At 40.1% G+C, this 18,975-nt stretch overlaps 1 protein-coding gene across 1 annotated transcript; it reads left to right on the top strand.

The window, feature by feature from the left end:
- Positions 1-3,302: 3,302 nt before the first annotated feature.
- oclnb (occludin b) lies at positions 3,303-17,737 on the top strand. Its single transcript, XM_074671171.1, has 9 exons — positions 3,303-3,459; positions 5,351-5,427; positions 6,626-7,337; positions 9,596-9,760; positions 13,727-13,842; positions 14,120-14,224; positions 14,314-14,485; positions 15,923-15,964; positions 16,803-17,737. The coding sequence occupies exons 2-9, from the start codon at positions 5,375-5,377 to the stop codon at positions 16,899-16,901; spliced, it is 1,464 nt and encodes a 487-aa protein (XP_074527272.1). The 5' UTR covers positions 3,303-3,459; positions 5,351-5,374; the 3' UTR covers positions 16,902-17,737.
- Positions 17,738-18,975: the final 1,238 nt, after the last annotated feature.

Raw genomic sequence — 18,975 nt, 5'->3', positions numbered from 1 at the left:
AACATCATGCTATTCACAGATATAGCTAATGGAGCTAACATCAGACACCAACGCAACATTGGAAGAGCTTCACCTGCTTTGAGCAGACAGGATCCAGGAGATAGAGATGGAGCATGACTGAAGAAGCTCAGTCCTGGACCCTGTGGAGGTGGAGGCTGGCTGAACTGGACAATGATGGACAAACTGTCATCATCTATTTTCTTATGGACCTTTTTGCACTTTCTATACACTTTCTTACTTTTGTTTTCTTGATTGCTGCTGTGACTTCAATTTCGTTGTCAGGTTACAATGACAATGAAGTTCTATTCTATTCTATTCTATTCTATTCTATTCTATTCTATTCTATTCTATTCTATTCTATTCACTCCATGACGCCAGGGCTGTGACAGAGGAAATTAAGACAGTGTAGCTAAATGTTAAGTCGTTGTCATGTCAAATTTCATAACTTAAGGCAAGTTCTTTGAAGAAGTTGAGTTGTAAAAAAAAAAAAAGATCTGTATGCATTTCTTTTTAACTTTCTCAACAAATAAGACACATCTGTAACACAGTGAGTGGTGGTACTCATGGAAAATGTAGTCTTCATCGCAAAAAAACCAACAACAACACACAATTGATTTCATACAGAGGAGGCGCCAGAATCAACACAACATGAAAACAGAAACATCCTGGATAAGAAAGGGAAATAAGGATTAAGGGATCACTGCATGAAAAAACAGATTACCCGACTCATAACTGCCCAGAAACGCTCGAAAACATCCTTGAGTCCCAGGAGTTTTAAGTGGTTTACCAGGAAATTGACCTGTGCTGATTACTCCGGAAAACTTGTTTTATACCATTATCGGAAGGCGACGGTGTGAAAGAAGTCATCTAGAGTGGAACCAGAGGTTTTTGTTTCATCTTCCTCAGATTTTATAAAACTTCTGCTCAGTAACTAAATACACTCTACAGTAATAACATTTATGATATTAGTATACATGATAAAACAGTTTTTATACATCTTTCAAAAAACCCAGAGACTAAAAAGAACAACAATTCAACAGATTGATAATGAGTAAACACGCTCAGGGCGTCCTTCCAGCCTTAGAGAACAGGAATTAATCACAGTGCTTATTAAAAGCAGTGATCCACTCTTCAAGAATGTGACCACGTCATCTCAACCTGCTGAAACTGACTGTGATGAAACTGCATGATAAAAAAAATAAACACACCGTACCATCCCTGCTGTGTGTCATTAACTGTACTTTCATTAGACATAGCTAATTATAACTCATAGGGATGAATAGATAGATTAAAGTCTTTATTTCCATTGTGAGACAACATGTCAGAAGAGTCAGATCATCTCCTGAGCTGAACAGTGAGTGAAGTAACAAAAAAAAATAAAAAATGATAATAATTCACAGCCGACTTAAGACCTTTCTGGATCACATCTTTTTTTTTGGAAGTCTGAAATGTTTCTTGTATTATTTTCTTGCCAAAAAGTAGAGATTGTATGCCTTAAAAGTTAATAACTTCTCTTGGGGTCTGGATATATCCTTGTTTTTAAAAAGAATCTGACTTATTGTCTCTGATTTCTGAGATTTAAGTCTGAATCCTGGAAAAGGTCAGTGGCCCAGTCCTCAGATGTAACCAGAGCTGCCCACTCCGTGTTTGTTCGCAGTAAAGAGAAAGGAAAATGAAGATGCTTGGTTCCTCGCTGGTTTTAGTAAGACTGAACTCAGGTTCAGGGGACATGACCCTGACCTCATGCTGCAGCTCCATGTCAGTGCTGTGTCAGCTCCTAAAATGGCTGCTGTTGTTCCTCTGCTGCTCTTGCAGCTTCTCAGCCTGGAGGACAGGTTTTACCCTGCTTAGGTGTGTTTGTTTCTTTTTTACAGGTGTCAGGTTTTGCAGCACTGGAGGCATTTTCCTGTTGATCTCACTTTGTGTCTCAGGAAGGCTCAGAGCAGCGTGGCAGCTTTTTCAGGCCTCAGGTTACCTCAGATCATACGAAAGAGTTTTTGGTTTTTAAAACTCTGAGAGGAACTGCTGTCACGCCTGAGACGCAAGAGTTATATAAGTAGTTTTAAGTTGTTTGTACAATGTTGTTTGTACCAGTTTGTTCTTGATTTCAAGACTTATAATTTATAACACATTAAGGAGCCATTATCATTTTTTTATTTTCTGTCTTTTAATATGAACATAGCGACTGTAATCAAACTTCTAATACTTCTTGTAAACTTTGATGTGTTCAGGAAGTGTTCAGGATAAATACATTTTTAATGAATAAAAACAACCCCGAGAAAAACACGTCACCACAAATGACAGCAGTTTTATTCTTCTACCAGTGGAAGAGTGAATTTCATCATGTTCATGACTGTGTGTTTACAAGAAGTTCAGTGTGTGTGTGTGTGTGTGTGTGTGTGTGTGTGTGTGTGTGTGTGTGTGTATGTGTGTGTGTGTGTGTGTGTGTGTGTGTGTGTGTGTGTGTGTGTGTGTGTGTGTGTGCGTGTGTGTGTCAACAAATATGTTGAGAAAGTCGTTATATAACATTTGTTTGAAATTAAGTGTGAGTTTCTGTTTTTGATTATTTTATGGTAGCCCTGAAGTGCAAAAGGAAACAATACGTAAAAGTAACAATGATTTCTAAAACGGAGAGAGCACAAAGTGATTTGACAATAAAAAGAAAATGAAAAAAAAGGAATGCAAATACAAAAGACTGCAAAACAGAAAAGAAAATGCAAAAAGAGAGAATGAATAAAATAACTAACTAGAAAGGAACACAACAACAAAACAGAGGACCTTAAAACACAAAAAAGAAGGGGAAAAAAATAAAAAAGTGTGAGACAAAAAAAGTTTTGAGTTTTGTGTTTTCCCCCTCAATACTTTTTTTTTTTTTTAAATGTCTTGCCTTTTTAGGCCATTGTAAATGCTCCCCCATTAGAATATAAAGTAGCGTTTAAGTAACAGAATCGTGTAAACTGAGGAGATAAAGTAATAAACAGAATTTCATTAGGTTTAAATAGAAACTTTTTTTTTTCAGAATCAAAAGTCTGGTTAATATCCTAAAATACTGGTGTAAAACATCTTTGTTCTTCCGGTGAGAAAAATAATAACACCTGGCGTAACACCTGACTAATAACGGAGGAGGTGTAATTGTCCATCCCTCTTCAGAAACCACCTGCCTCTCACAGAAACTGCTCACCTGAGCACTGACAGAGCGGCTCTGCTGTGAGTAAGAGTGAACGTAAACCTGTCTTTACTTTGTGCTCTGATTGTTCTAAAAGCTCCAGGGGAAAGAGACAGGTTCGTCCTGTATGACCTGAGGAGGAGTCGAGGGAGGAGGAGACCACGTGACCAGCACACACCTGTAGGCGCGTCTCTTTGTACGAACTGAGCGGTCGCGCGCTCAGTGCGTTGTTTGCCTTCATCACTAGAGATTCACCGTCACCTTTTATCCGGATAGCACGGTTCATCATCGAGGTGAGTCGATTTCAAACGATTTAAACCTCTTTTATCATGCAGCCTGAGGACGGGGTGTGATAAGGGACAGTTTGAGCCACATGGGCACGTGCTTATTTACATCTTTAGTCTTTAAACTGATCGAAGAAAAACGTGGATTAGCAAGAGCGATCTCATGGGAACACGGCGAGTTTAAAACGACGTTTGTTTTGCCTTGGAATGTCAGAAGTTAGGTTAAATTTCTCGAAATTTTAGAAATTTTAATCTGTTTTTATTTATTAACACAACTTTACCAAACCCGTGAGGTGATATAAGGCACCGAAAGGGAGAGTATTTTTGTTTTGTCTTTCAATCTCAGCGAAACCATCTGTCTCTGACTTATCAGCTGATCGGTTTAAAAAAGGCAGTCTCGGTTTGTGTGTGTGCGTGTTTCCTTGCGTTTGTGTGTGTGTGTGTTCGTGCGTGTATGTGTGTGTATGTGTTAGTATCTCTCCACCCACAAACTGCTGTTTTGTTTCACCACAAACACACCTGAAGAAGAAACAGCAACAGGTTCACCTGAGAGAGACAGGAGGCTGTTTGACTGTTTGTTTTCTAATAACCTAGATATTCACCATGACCTAGTTAACCATTCAGATGTCAACTCTCAAAGATGATCATATCCATATTTAAACCAGTCAGTTATTGAACCTCCATACTCTTAGAGAGCCTGTGTAGCATTAGGTAGATGTTTATTGTGTCATATCTGCTGCCTCTGTTTGGACCAGAAACTGCAAAAACATGAAAACAATATCTTAAGTTTAATTTCTTGTGAAAATATCTTAGTAGAATTTAACTGCTCGTTAACACAAATATCTAATCAGCCAGTCACATGGCAGCGTCTTTGAATGTGTCATGGCTGTTGGTCAGAGTATTTCAGAAACTGCTGATCTACTGGGATTTTCACGCACAACCATCTCCAGGGTTTACAGAGAATGGTCCCAAAAAGAGAAAATATCCAGTGAGCAGCAGTTCTGTGGGACAAAAGTCCTTGTTGATGCCAGAGGTCAGAGGAGAATGGACAGACTGGTTGGAGCTGATAGAAAGGCAACAGTAACTCAAATAACCACTGGTTACAACCGAGGTCTGCAGAAGAGCATCTCTGAACACACAACACGTCCAACCTTGAGGCAGATGGGCTACAGCAGCAGAAGACCACACCGGGTGACCCTCCTGTCAGCTAAGAACAGGAAACTGAGGCTACAATTCACACAGCAACACCAAAACTGGACAATAGGAGATTGGAAAAACGTTGCCTGGTCTGATGAGTCTGGATTTCTGCTCCACATTCAGATGGTAGGGTCAGAATTTGGCGTCAACAACATGAAAGCATGGATCCATCCTGCCTTGTATCAACGGTTCAGGCTGCTGCTGCTGGTGTAATGGTGTGGGGTATACTTTCTTGGCTCACTTTGGGCCCCTTAGTACCAACTGAGCATGGTTTAAAGTCCACAGCCTACCTGAGTATTGTTGCTGACCATGTCCATCCCTTTATGAGCACAGTGTACCCATCTTCTGATGGCTACTTCCAGCAGGATAACGCTCCATGTCATAAAGCTGGAATCATCTCAGACTGGTTTCTTCAACATGACAATGAGTTCCCTGTACTCAAATGTCCTCCACAGTCCCCAGATCTCAATCCAATAGAGCACCTTTGGGATGTGGTGGAACGGGAGATTCTCATCATGGATGTTCAGCCGACAAATCTGCAGCAACTGAGTGATGCTATCATGTCAATAAGTCAATACTAAATGCTAACAGCTGTGACAGTGTTATACTTTCCTCAGTGGTCTTTAAAGCTATTTCACATATCAAAAATCTCTTTCCTCCTGTCACATTAAATCAAGTGTTTTGTTTTTTGTTTTTTTTTCAGGTTTAGTTCCAGTTTCATTTCATCATGCCGAGCAACAGGCGCAGCACTCCTCCATACCTCAACAACGGCAGCAAACAGTGAGTTTTTGTTCTCTTCTTAAGTTCATCCAGACACATCTGCATCTGAGTGATTCAACATCATTTTAACAAGGACCAAGGAGAACAGTTCAGCAGCTTAGAGGGAGCAGACAACCTGAGACACAGTTTGAAACAGATTATGAAAACTGTCTCAATGAGGCCAGACCACACTCTGTCTCAGCTACGGTGGCCCTGAAGTGCAAAACACAAAAAAGGAAAATGCAAAATTATAAGAGAAAACACACACAAAAAAGAACAAACATACCTTTGTGTCTTTTCACTGTTTCCTTTTTTGCAGCCATGTTGTCCTTTTCTCTGTTTTGCCCTTTAGGGCTACATACCTCATGGGAAGAAACTTCCCAGCAGAAACCTCAGATCTCAGGATCAGCTCCATGTGCTGCTGGGAGAGTTTCTGCATCTCTCTGATGTTTCGATTCTCACTTTTAGACAAAATCTGCCTGCACTGGATTTAAGACCAGTGAGCACAGATTTACATTACAGTCATGTTGACTCCCCTTCAGGAGAAATCAGGTCTGAAAGAAGCTTTTGCATCATCAGGAAGGAGTTTTAGGTTTTTGAACAATGAAAAAAATCAAAGGAGGAGGTTTTTTTAACTCTTTTGCTGCTCAATCCTCAACCTGTTTTGTCCAAAGTGTACCTCAGCTGGGATTGGCTTCAGCTCCCTTATGACCCTGAATGTGAAAAGCTAAAGATGATAGATGAGAGGTTTATTATTGAGTGTTTTTCAATGAAGGTTTTGCACTAGTTGAGGGGAGGGGAATGTTTTTTTATTTCTTGGATGACTTACAGACACCACAACTTCAATATTGATTCGGTGAACTGGTCAAATAACAACAAAGAAACTTTCTGCTCTTGCCTTGATATTAACAATTGTATATAACCATGACAGTCTATAGTCGTCATTAAATAACTCACAGATGAACTTCATGTTCATCATCTCCCTGAGAAGGTTTCTGTCTGACTAACGCTTCAAACATGAGGAAACAGCACGACTTTATGACGTGTTTGAATATATTCCAAAAAAAAGCATCAACGTGCCAGTGATGGCGCTGTGCTCCTATTACAGATGAAAGTCAGAAACATCTTTACATGTTTTCTGCATGATGAGTGATGAGGTTTGGAACCATTCCACGTACTCACCTGGTCTCCTCTTCCTCTTCCTCTTCCTCCCCCGCAGCCACAGCAGCCGGCACAGACACAGTGAGCTCATGTCGAACCCAACCTTCTACTACCCCCAAGACAAGATGCTGCACTACTACCGCTGGACGTCTCCTCCAGGCGTGATGAAGATCCTCTCCATCATCATCATCATCATGTGTGTGGCAGTGTTTGCGTGCGTGGCGTCCACATTGGCGTGGGACTACGACATGAGCCTGATGGGATTAGGGGGCGGAGGCCTGGTCCCAGGTTATGGCGGGTACGGCAGCTCATATGGCGGCAGTGCAGTCGGAAGCGCGTATGGTAGCGCATACGGCGGCTCTTACGGAGGCGCTTATGGCAGCTCTTATGGCGGGGTTGGAGGTGGCTCTTATGGCTATGGAGGAGCACAGATGGATCCCAGAGCCGGCAAAGGCTTCATCATCGCCATCAGCGGCATCACCTTCATCGCTGTGCTCATCATCTTCATTCTGGTGGTTTCGAGGCAGAGCGCAGCACAGAAGCCAAGCTTCTACCTGGCCACCATCATCATCTGTGCTATCCTGGCGTTCCTCATGATCATCGCCACCATCGTGTACCTGGTGGCTGTGAACCCGACTGCCCAGTCCTCAGGGTCCGTCTACTACACCCAGATCCGCCAGCTGTGTGCCCAGTACCAGACCCAGACCCAGGCCCAGGGCATCTTCCTCAACCAGTACCTGTACCACTACTGCGTGGTGGAGCCTCAGGAGGTACGTTCGTGGTTTCGCTGGAGGCTGAGCGAGGGTTGGGCTCTGTGGTTGGGCTGTGTCATATCATTTTGTATCACTAACACAATAGACCTATAATAGTTAACACCCAGCTGGCGCATTCATCCCTGAAAGCTGGGCCTGGTCTTGGTTCATTACACCGTGCAGAGATGCACACAACCCTTTTCCCAAGACTGACTGTTGCAGAATGACAAAAGCAGATGTTATGATTTATGTTTAATCAGCTCATACACCATATATTAGAGAAATCCCTGTTTGTCAGTGAGGTCTGATGTCTCTACAGAGAAAGGTATAAATCTTTATATTTTTGAATCGAGGGATCAACATATGTCGAAGTATAAAATAAATAATGTGTTTAAGTTGCAGGATGTGCTCCATGTGGAGTATACTGCTTAAAGGCCTTTTGAGGACTTTTTAAGTCAGTGGTTCTCAAATGGGGGTAGGTGTACCCCTGGGGGTACACAAGGACACTTCAAAAATGTATATTCAAAAAATAGCAACCAGGCAAAATTCCTTTATTACAGTTTATTCAACTAATGTTTGAATTAGACAAGTTTAAGTTCATAAACTGAAATCATATGCAGCAGACACAAATAGTACAGGGCTGTGTTCAAAATCCTTTTTCCAACCAAAACTGTGCTAAGCAGGTACTTGGCAGAAAAAAAACATTTCACAGGGGGGACGTCACTGAAAAAAGTTTGAGAACCACTGTTTTGAATGATCTTGAAATAGTCACACTTTATGTATTTGCCTTTTCATAATACACAATTTAAATTGAGGTTATCAGCATCAAAATTAGTTATCTTTATATTTTATTTTTCATTATCTGTGGTCAGGTCAGATTTTCCTAAAGGAACAAGAATCCAACTTAGGCACAAAGACAAAAAGTCCCTTGATGACGCACCCCCGGCCTGCAAAGTTTAGCAGTGAAAAGCAAGATGTATCCGTTTTCTGTGCTGAACGATATTTCTAGGATTAATTTTGTAGTAATGATGATCATTGGAGCTGGATTGTCAAAAGAAAAAGGATGTAAGAGCAGAAGAAAGCTAAACAGGAGAGTGATGGAGCACAGGATAAAACACAAGTTAAACTGTTTGTGATGATGTTTATTCCAACCCACAGTCAGCAGTTATTCTGCAGTGGTCTGTTCAAACTTGAGAGTCTATCACTAAAATAAAGAGTGAGGTTACGTTAGCTCTGCTTGGTGAGGTTGGAGTTGGTAGATGAGCTCTGGTAGGACATAGCCATCGGCAGCTCTGCTGGATCAGGACTATTACCCGCTGTTTACCAAACTACAATCTGAGTTTTGACTGTTGTCACATTTCAAACAATAGCTCTATGTAAGTACAATGAATACATTACCTCGTGGCTTTGCATCCTGAGAAAAGTTGTTTCTTAAACAAAAGGAAGTAGCGTTATAAAGAAGATCTCCTCTCCAAAACAAATGCAAACCTTGGCACGTCCTCAGAACAGTGGGTGATGGTACTCGTGGGGAACTTGGAGTCTTTATCCTAGAAAAACACTACAGATTCCAGTTCAAGGTGTCACTGCTATCAACACCAAGCATACAGTCCTCACAGAGCCTTCAACACAGAGGAAATTGTAAAACACTAACTCAGGGAAGCTCTCCATGATGTCCCCCTAGATCAAACACAGCGATTGTTTTACATAGGTTTTCTTTTTCAAAGTTTTATTTTGGGGATTTTATGCCTTTATCTGGAAGACAGGACAGTTTGTGTTAGAGGGGGATATCAGGAACGCCCTGGGTTTCCTGCTTCATGAGCTGTAGTCTCTGTAAATATGGGACACATGATCCAACCACCTGAGAAAAAACAGTTTCCTACAGAAGAGTTGTTTCTCTCCCGTGCCCTTTTTTGAGGGAATCTGTTTCTTGAGTTAGTTCCTGGGGCATTTCTATTTTTTTGATAAGACAGCTGGTAAAAGACAGGTAATGTAGGAGGGTAGACCATTCATCTGAAACTCAGTATACAGAGCTAAAAGCAGTACACAGCTCAGCTCAGCGGATCGTTGTAGATTGTGGATTGTTCTGAGTAGTTTTTAACTTCTTAAATGTAAAATTGGTTCATTAGTGTTTTTGTTTGTGAATGGAGGGAGCGTCTTTGTAAGGGGATTTCCGTGGATTGATCCACTGTTTGTGTTTGAAGAGTCTCTTCAGACCTCCCGTCATTCAGTCTGACTGGATGTAATTTCAGCCGCCTGACGTTCTGCTCTCCCCTCAGGCGATCGCAATTGTCTTAGGCTTTCTGGTGTTTGTGGCCCTCATCATCCTGCTGGTGTTTGCTGTGAAGACCCGCAACCAGATCAGGCGCTGGGGCCCAGAACGCATCCTGTGGGAGGAAGTTAAAGTCGTCAATGATGGTCTGCACAACAGCATCGGGGAGTGGGTGAGTCAGTGTGTTACTGTTTTCATAAAGCATGTCCTACAAAGTTGCTTCATACAGCCCCAGCTTTCATCTCACAATATATGAATTATGAAGTGATGTGTACGCTTACATTTTCTGTCAAGGTTACACAGAAAACCAAAGTCTGCCTATAAATGTCTCACTAAGCTACATTTGGACTGTGCACAGGCTACTTGTATGAAGCTAAAGCTCTGTACATTCAGCAGAAACTCAAAAACTCTTACAGCTTAAATGAAGCTTCTTATCACAGTGTGAAAATGTTCAAGAACACATTAGAGGACACAAGGCCAGATTAAAGTTGGTGCAAAAAAGACACAAATTGGTGCATAAAGTTAGTTCAGAAAGCAGGATGATATATAAAAATGTTATTTACTAGTTGAAATAGTCTGAAAATGAAAAACAATCCTGATCCTGCCAGAAAAACATCCTAGCAAATTTACTCATACCGCCCCCTAATGGAGAACATGTTCCTTGGTCAGAAGCAGAGTTTGCTGATGTTTACACAGCATGCAACTCTGCAGAAAACTGACCACTGATCATTTGGGATCAGGAGACACCTGACAGACAGGTGAGGTTTGATTTTATCAGTCTGTAATGATGGCACAAGTATGTTTGAGCTCACCCTGTGAATGATTTTTACAGATATCACTGAAAGAAGTAGTTAAAAAATGTAACATTGGTATATTTCCTACTGGTCTGTTTTTTTCCTCCCTAGACTGAAACTGAAATTAGAGGAGAAACTTTGTCAGGGCTTGTTTTTTAGAGTTGTTTGTGTGATCTTTAAACAGAAAGTCCTCCTCACAAAGTCAACTGATAAATACCCCAAAACCATAAGAAAGGACAAATGTTTTTTTTCTTTCTTTTTAAAAATAAAAAATAAAAAACATTCTCCTTCCATGAGAGAATGATTTAATTTAAAGGAGCAGACACATCTGCGTTGATGTGGGGCATTTGTAAAGAAACAGCAGAAACAACATGACCCATAAGTTTGTACGATGAAGAAAGTGTGTGTGTTAGGGAGAGATTGCGTGTGTGTTTGTGTGTCTCAGGGGCAGGTTAGGATGGTTTCATTCGTAGTTTCTGGGTGTGGTCTGTGAAGCTACGCTCAGGCTGTGCCGTCAGGATGACGTGTAGTGAAAATGTGATCCTCCACCTGTTAGAGAACCTAAACACCTCTTTAAAATCCTCAACTTAAAGCTGATCATAAAAACCAATCCAAGTGTTTTCCAGCTAAAGCCCTGTCATGTTTTTGTCGAAGAACAGCAACACACCAATGAAAGTTTTAACGTCTTTTCATACTTTCCATTCCAGCTGAGTGACATTTCTCAGCAGTCCAAAGCTTGGCGTTTGACTAGAATCATTGTCTCAGGCTTCCTCTTCATGTAGTGATGGTATCACAGGTATTTAGGCATGCAGGCAGAAGCAGACGAACCGGTCGGTCCTGAGGAAAAACCACACACAGCTGAATGTTTATCGCACGGAGGGAACAGGTTTATGGAGCGTAAAGTAGGACAGAAGCCAGAATAGCCTGAAGTGACTCAAACCGCAGGCTACACATTTTTATCGAGGAAAAATACAGAAATGTTAGATCTCCAAATCTAAGACTGAAATATTTTAGAAAATAAAAGATTGATGAGATAAGTGTTGGCTTTCTTTAATTAGAAATGTGTCAGCCAGTCCACAAACAAACACTGTATCGTACCCTCCCTGGATTTAAAAATCCTCTTCATTAAAGCCTCTGTGCTGCTGAATACACACCTCTCTTTCATTTGAAACAAAGCCTCTCTGATGCATGGGCTGGGCTCATAAATCACATGACCCTCCGTACGCTGTTCCAAACTAGAGATGTTGACTACATATCACTGTTGTCGCTGGTTGTTTGATCACATTCTGAATATTTGTGTTACTGCAGGTCTTCAGTGCTGGTCATCTGTTGTGTTAAACCTCTTTCTTTGCATTTTTGGTTTCTTTGTGGCTCTGTTGGCTCATTCCTTCATTTTTGACTCCCAGAATCAATCCTCAGCCTCAAAGGACCTTAAGTATCTGTTACACACTTCATTTGTGTGAAAGCATCAGCGCAGACACAACATACGTTCCACATCAGCCTGCACAGGTCTCATATTCCCCCTGTTTAAATGAATGATGATGAGAGGTCCATGAGTCTTTCATGACCACAAACTTTTTTAAAAGAGCCATACCTTGGGTTCTGTTGCTTAAAATGTAATATTTCTATGGATCTGGGCCCATAAGCATGTCCAGTCATTGCACAAACAGAATCATTAGTCTTAATGTACGGTTATGGAACGGCCAATTTTGCGTTAGCCCCATGCGCAACTTCCAAAAAGTTGTCCAGTTAATTACACTTTGAAGGCAACATGGCTGCCCCCTATCCAACAAATTCAAATTGAACATGCATACTCCTAATAAACAGCAATAAACATGAAAAATGCTGTGCCTCTTAATCTAAATTTGCTGTAAAACTCAACATCATTGTACTTTTCCAAAGGATTCATTCGATCCCTTGCTGTCCGTTCTTTATGCATATCTTGTCTTCAATGGTGACCATCTTTAAGGACTTATTTTGATGCTCTTTTGGGGCGTTAGTCTGCGTCATGCATACCCCGAATCCTTTCCCCCCACCATTAGTACAAACAGCCCGTTTTCATGGCTAATGGCTGGATGTGAATACAGGCCCAGGTCTTTTGTTTTGCTGTTGCCCATAAGGGCTTTAGAGGAACAGTCCTGACTGTAGTCCAACCTGGCTGCTGGCATCTGATTGGACTCCAAACTCTCATCTCTGTCTTCTTTGAACTTTTAAACATGACTGCATGAAGGACTTTAATCTGCCAGTGAACTAAGGTTGTAAGCAACTCAGCTTGCAGCCCCCAAAGCTCCAAAGAAGAATCACAAATGAGGTCTTTACTCTTTGTGTTTTCACTGGTTTTCAGAGGAGAACTCTAGATTCATCTTATGGACGATGGACACTAAAAGCTAAAATACACCAGATGCATCTCCAGTCCAGCTTCATTCTGTCACAGCACTAGGAATGGGTACCGTTCACATTTGAAATGATATCTGGTACCTGGCAATTGGTACCAGTACTCAACGGTACAAATTTTTGGTGCTTTTTTGTGTTGTGTTGTGTGTAAAAAATATTAATTTATTTAATAATAAAGTATACGTTTTTTCAACTCAACATATTTTTTCTTCAGTATACAACCTTGCAATGCTGTGTTCACGTCCAGCATGGAAAATCACCTACTCTTCCACTCCCTCACCGTCACAAGGATGCATTTAGATATGATATGGTACCTTTTGATTTTACGTGAATCGGTACCCAATACTTTTGACAGAATTTGGTCGGTACCTACAAAAGCACCTAATTCAGTACCCATTCTTACACAGCACTGGATCAAATAGGTTTCTATTCAAGCCAATGTGTCACCTCACACTGGATCCACTCTTTGCAAGCTGGACACATCACATATAGAAGCCTCCTACTTTTGCCAGATGCTGGAGTTCTGACACATCAATGTACACAAAGATTGAGCAGGACCAAAAGTGCATGGAAACCACATTCAAACACTCAGTGACTTTCAAAATAAAACAAATCACGTGAGAACCAGATGGTATTAAGCTTGATTACAACAACAAACCAACATAATGAGTGCAGCCACGGCAGGAGTCAACAGGTCTGAGGTTTTTAGCCCATGAAGGAGGAGAGGCTTAACAGTGGGGTAGGAATCAAGGGAACTCTTCAGTCTTGGGACTCCTGTTGTCTGGTGGTCCTGTAACTTGCAACAGAGTGGAGCCAGATGGGGGACACATCTGGTGGTCCCTGACTTGAACAGTTATTTTGACCCTCAGTTTTTGACACTCACTGGCTGTCATGGCATCATCTGCTGTGGAGTTCTTCTGTTAAACTGTCTCCCCTGTCTCTGTCCCCAGGTGAAGAACGTGTCAGGTGACCCAGAGGTGCCACTGAATGATCCTAATCCTCACGTTGGAGGGTCCAGAGATTACCTGAACGAGGTGGACAACAACAAACCTCTCTACCTGCCAGGGTGAGCTGAACACCTTAGCTTGAGATAAGCCTCATGTGTTCACTTTTTTGGGGTTCCTGGTTCCTCCTCTGTTGGTACTAAAGTACTGATAGGTTCTTAGTCATTCAAACAAAGCTGGTATATCCTGTCTGTCCTCTGAGGATGACTAACCTGCTGGCATCAGGAAGTTGAGTGTTGTGTAACTGTGTTTATATTCTGGCTTGTGTCTGATGGGGCACAACATTCATGTCACAAGGTTTGAATCTGAGTTTAAAGTCATCTGTTTTTGTGCTTTTAGAGATTCAGACATCAGCAGCTCTGTTGGTATCCTGAAACCCAGAGTGAGGGATTATGACCCTGGCATGGAGTCTGGAGACGACCTAGAGGAGGAGGACTTCAGCGTGTAAGTGAAATTAAAGGAACAGTTAGTGATGAAACAGGCTAATCACCCCCTCCTCTAAAAGCTGTATTATTTTTTGTGTCTGTCTGCAGTTTGTTTCCTTCAATTTTGGACGAACAAGAGCGTCTGAACTACAAACGTGAGTTTGATCTGGATCATCAGGAATACAAGAGTCTACAGGCGGAGCTGGATGGTATAAACCAGGACCTGGCAGATCTGGACCGAGAGCTAGACCGACACCCTGAGGGCAGCCCTCAGTTCCTGGTGAGTCTGACCTTCTTTCAGAGTGCAGTCCTGATCGCAGACAGAGAGGTTCAGATAAAAGTAGAGAAGGTGTTCTTGTTTTCGTTAAATTAATGTCAAAGTGAGATTTATTGAGAGCTTTTTATTTTTTAATCAGTTTATTTTCATTTAATATTTATCTCATCATAACCATGCTCTGGTTAGACTTCATCAAAAGCAGGACATCCTCCTGCCAGTAGATGGTGCAAGTTGACCAGCTTTGTGTCAGATTAACTTTCACTCTAACCAAAAGCCTCTTATTAATAGATTAAAACTTACCGACTCTTTAACCTAAGTTACAACCCATGGCGCATGTTAGTGACAAAACCATAACCAGCTCATGGGCTGACGTCTGTTTGACGTGTTTTTGCTGCTGTTAGCGTTAGCAGCCAGCTCCATTTTGATGTATTAAACACATGTACTGAGAGGTTTAGAAGTTTCAGTCCATGAAGACGCAGCTCAGAGTGCAGTAAACTGTTCACTGTGTCTGCCACTACAGGTGCATTTAAGGACTAAAAGTCATAAAAGTGAAACTCTGTCCTTGTATTGAGTTCATAGCACTTCTTTATGAGCCAGAGATTTAAAAATAGACACTGTCCACAGAAAGAGTGTTTTCTGTGTACTTGACTTGGAGTACAGATCATTCTTCCAGGACTCCACTTTTGTTAACGTGTATGGAACATTTCTTTCTCTACAGATCAGCAGCTTTACATTAGAAGGGAAGTCCAGGATCAATTATTACACCAAGCTGTTGCACAAGAGAAAGTGTTCAGAGAAAAAATAAACACCTGGTACAACTTTAACACCAATCATTAAAATGCTACATGAATTAATCCAAAGAGAGAAGAAGTTTTTACTTTGAGTCAAGATTAGATGCATGCTTACAAAAACTATCGAGGTCAAAAAAGACTAGTTGTGAATAAAAAACAAGAGGTATTTTTGTCTTAAGACTAAAACTAAAGTAGCAGCCAAAATTAACACTGCTTGTGCCCCGGCTTGGTTGGGGGTTGTGTCAGGCATCGATAGATGAAAACTTAATTTGACAGAATATAAAATTAACTGCTTCTTTTCTGAATCTTCAGAATCATTTAAAACTCAAACCTAAATAAATTTATTTTAAATATTTAAGTTTCTCCTCAGGGATCACAAACAGTCCACGTCCAAGCTTTAAGAATAACCACAAATACTTAAAGGAGCAAATAATGTCATTACTGCTGCTGTACACACACACGTTAACTCCTGCACTGGAGATAAAAATAATCTCATCATGGGACATCAGGGGCTCAGTGTGTCTAATAAATGTTTAAACTAGTTAACATTTAAAAAGTTGGTCTGATTAATGAAAGTAAAGTGATTTATGATTACTCTGTCTTCTGATGGGTGGATTAATATGACTGATCTCTGCCTCTGTAATCTCAGGATGCCATGGACGAATACACCAGACTGAAGAGTCTCAAGAAGGTGAGTTTTTAATATTTGTTTTTTTCCAACATTTTTCTTCCATTTTTACTGAAAATTGTTTGAAAATGTTATTTTTACCTCTTCAAAAAGCCCTGTGAGTACTTGATAATGGATTTTTAAAAGCTATACCTTTTACGTATTTGCCTGTAGACAGTTGATGATTAGAAATGAGATTATCAGAGACAAAATGTTATTTCTAATTCTGTTTCTAAGTATCTGTGGTCTGATTGGATAGAATATGAATCTATTTACAGCAAAAAGACAGAAAGCCTCTTTGATAACATTATGATGGACAGCTAAGCCCACTGTGCTAAGTTGTACAATCAACCTACCCCATCAGTTCTGGTGCCCCCTGTGGATAAAGATGCTTTTGTCTTTCTTTCTGATCTAGTCTTAAAAATGCATCCTTAATGACTAAACCACCAATAATCTCACCCCACTTCCTCCAACAATCACATTTATCTTATTGTTCAAGTTTGAAATTAGAAATGTCAAGAAAGGGTGTTTTTTATCTGGCACTTGCTGTCTCAAATTGGTCTCTATGTAAGAGGATCAGGGCCCCTAAAAAAAAAACATCTTTTTTTTCTGAGAAAAAAAGTCACTTCAGAGATTTAAAGTCAGAATTCTGACTTTTTCCTCAGAAGAAAATAGTAACAAAATTTTTTTCTTGGTGGCCCTACTCTTCTTCTGTATAGGTCCAAGTAATTAAGAATGAAAAGCAAAAAAAGTGTCCTCATTTATTTAAAAAAAAAAAGAATGAAATCAAAAATTATATAAAATATTTATATAAAATATCAAAAATATAAAATATTTTGGGTATTTTTTTTGTCCTTTGCAGTCTCCTCATTATGAGATCAAGAAGAAGAGGTGTAAATATCTGCGGTCCAAACTGTCTCACATCAAGAGGAAGATAAGTGAGTATGACCGCAGACCCTAAGACTTGACCTTTGACCTCTCAGGCAGGACAGAGACAAATCTGCAGTTTTCTTCACACATGTCGGAACTCTTCACACACAAATCTGTGAACATCACAGAGAGCCTGTGACCTGTTTCTTATCCAGCCGATCAGCTGAGCTGTTTCTCAGAAGAAGAGGGCTGCTGAAGAGAACTTTGTCCCTTTTTAATTAATGTCCTCAGTGAACTGAGAGTTTTATAAAGAACTTAAGGTGTAAACGTGTATTTTATTTGTTCCTCTCATGAAGTAACAGTGAGAGAGGGGATTTGATCTATTTTTTGTTTTCGTCCTTTGACCGAGCACTTTTTGTGCTTCTTTTAAGAACATGTTTGATGGTTTGGAGTCGATGAAGGCACAGCTGAGATAGGACACAAATCTGCATTATGAACTCCTCTCCTACCAGCCTGTAAATATTGCTTTTTGATGTATTGTGAAGCATTTTGTTCTTCCTGAACTATCTTGTGTAAATGTAAAAGTTTTCTTTGAGTTTTTGTCCTGACTGTAAATTTTTCTAATGATGAATTTAACGTCGTCACAGTCCTCATTTCTTTTAAAAACAAATGAACAACACATTGAATGTAAAGATTTCCCTCTTCTGGGAACCAGGCCTGTTTTCTTTTGATTGATGTTGAATATTTTGGTGTGCAATCACAGAGCTATATCCATTTGTATAAGATGAGTTGTGGAGAGAGCAGGCATAAGCTTTTAATAAACATTTTGTACTCATTCCTCAGCTTTTTGTGTTACTGTATAAGAAGTACAGGTTTCATATTCAACCTCAGCTCGAAAGGAGTCGGGATGCTGTGAAAAATGTAGACAAGAACAAATTTATGGTTTGTAAATAATTAAAACCTTGGATAAACTGAAAAACGTCATTCAGAGTGTGCTTATTTTAAATAAAAATGCTGCCAACATGTTTGGTACAGGGACAAGACCCCCCTATATCTCACACACTGGTTCTAAGACCAGTAAAAAACAAGGCCAAGAAGACAGACTAAACAAAAGAAACTTTTTATTCACCTGTTTGTGAACATAAAGAATTAGCCTGCGTGATGTTAGCCAAACTAGCGTCTTGGGCTGTGTTTGATGACTGTGAATGAAAATGCTAAAGAAACACCAGTGATTCTTAACACTTGTAGTCCTGAAAGAGGTGATACTTAACTCACAGGTAACTGTTCACTTCTGAGAAATCCATTCAAGTCCCTATGACCACTTGTTAATTTTTTCAAAGCACTTTTTTCTATCAGCTGTAGTCCTGCTTCCAGATAAGATACTATATACTGAATACTACATAGTACATACTAGATACAACACACTACATACCGAATACTAGTGATGGGTCCTGCGACACCGATGCCTCGACCATATATCGAGCTCATAGAATGAAGCCCCGTGTCGGTGCGTGTACCACTTTGAGAAAGTCCCATGACCGATACAGCTACAGTGTCCCGTGTCTCACTGAGGCACCGAACTGTGTTTACAGTTTTCATCTTTCAACGGGATGCCTCTTTGCCGAAACAATCACAGATATGTTGAAGCACAATTCTTTCCTTCAAGCCATTGTGATACAGAGCCCAAAAGAAAAGTATGGTTTCAGCCGTGTGGGACCATTTTGATTGAATAACGGCAAATAAGATGTTTCTTCTTATTTCCTTGTTTTTTAAAAAATTCAATTCGTCTTAGTTTCTGCTTGATCTAAAGCTGGAGATCTTTCTCCAAAAACACAATTTCCGTGATGCAAAAATATATGTTTGTTTGATTCATATTTTAGAACTTGTGTTCACATTATTTACTGACTATATATTTCAAAGATATGAACAATATTTCAAATTTAGATTAATAAACATTATATATATATATATATATATATATATATATATATATATATATATATATATATATATATATATATATATATATATATATATATATATTTATATAATCTAAGTGTATTCTGGGTCATTAAATCAGTACGCCAGTTGAGTCCATCGACTGTTTCCTGCCATGATGTTTAAGGTCCAGCAGGTGTCCATATTGGGTGACACGGTTACACAGT

This window comes from Halichoeres trimaculatus, unplaced genomic scaffold (assembly GCF_033239565.1).
Source record: "Halichoeres trimaculatus isolate MK-OKI-2021-1 unplaced genomic scaffold, fHalTri1.1 fHalTri1_scaffold_5, whole genome shotgun sequence".
In the NCBI taxonomy this organism is placed as follows: Eukaryota; Metazoa; Chordata; class Actinopteri; order Labriformes; family Labridae; genus Halichoeres; species Halichoeres trimaculatus.
This window is presented reverse-complemented; position numbering and strand designations above follow the sequence as displayed.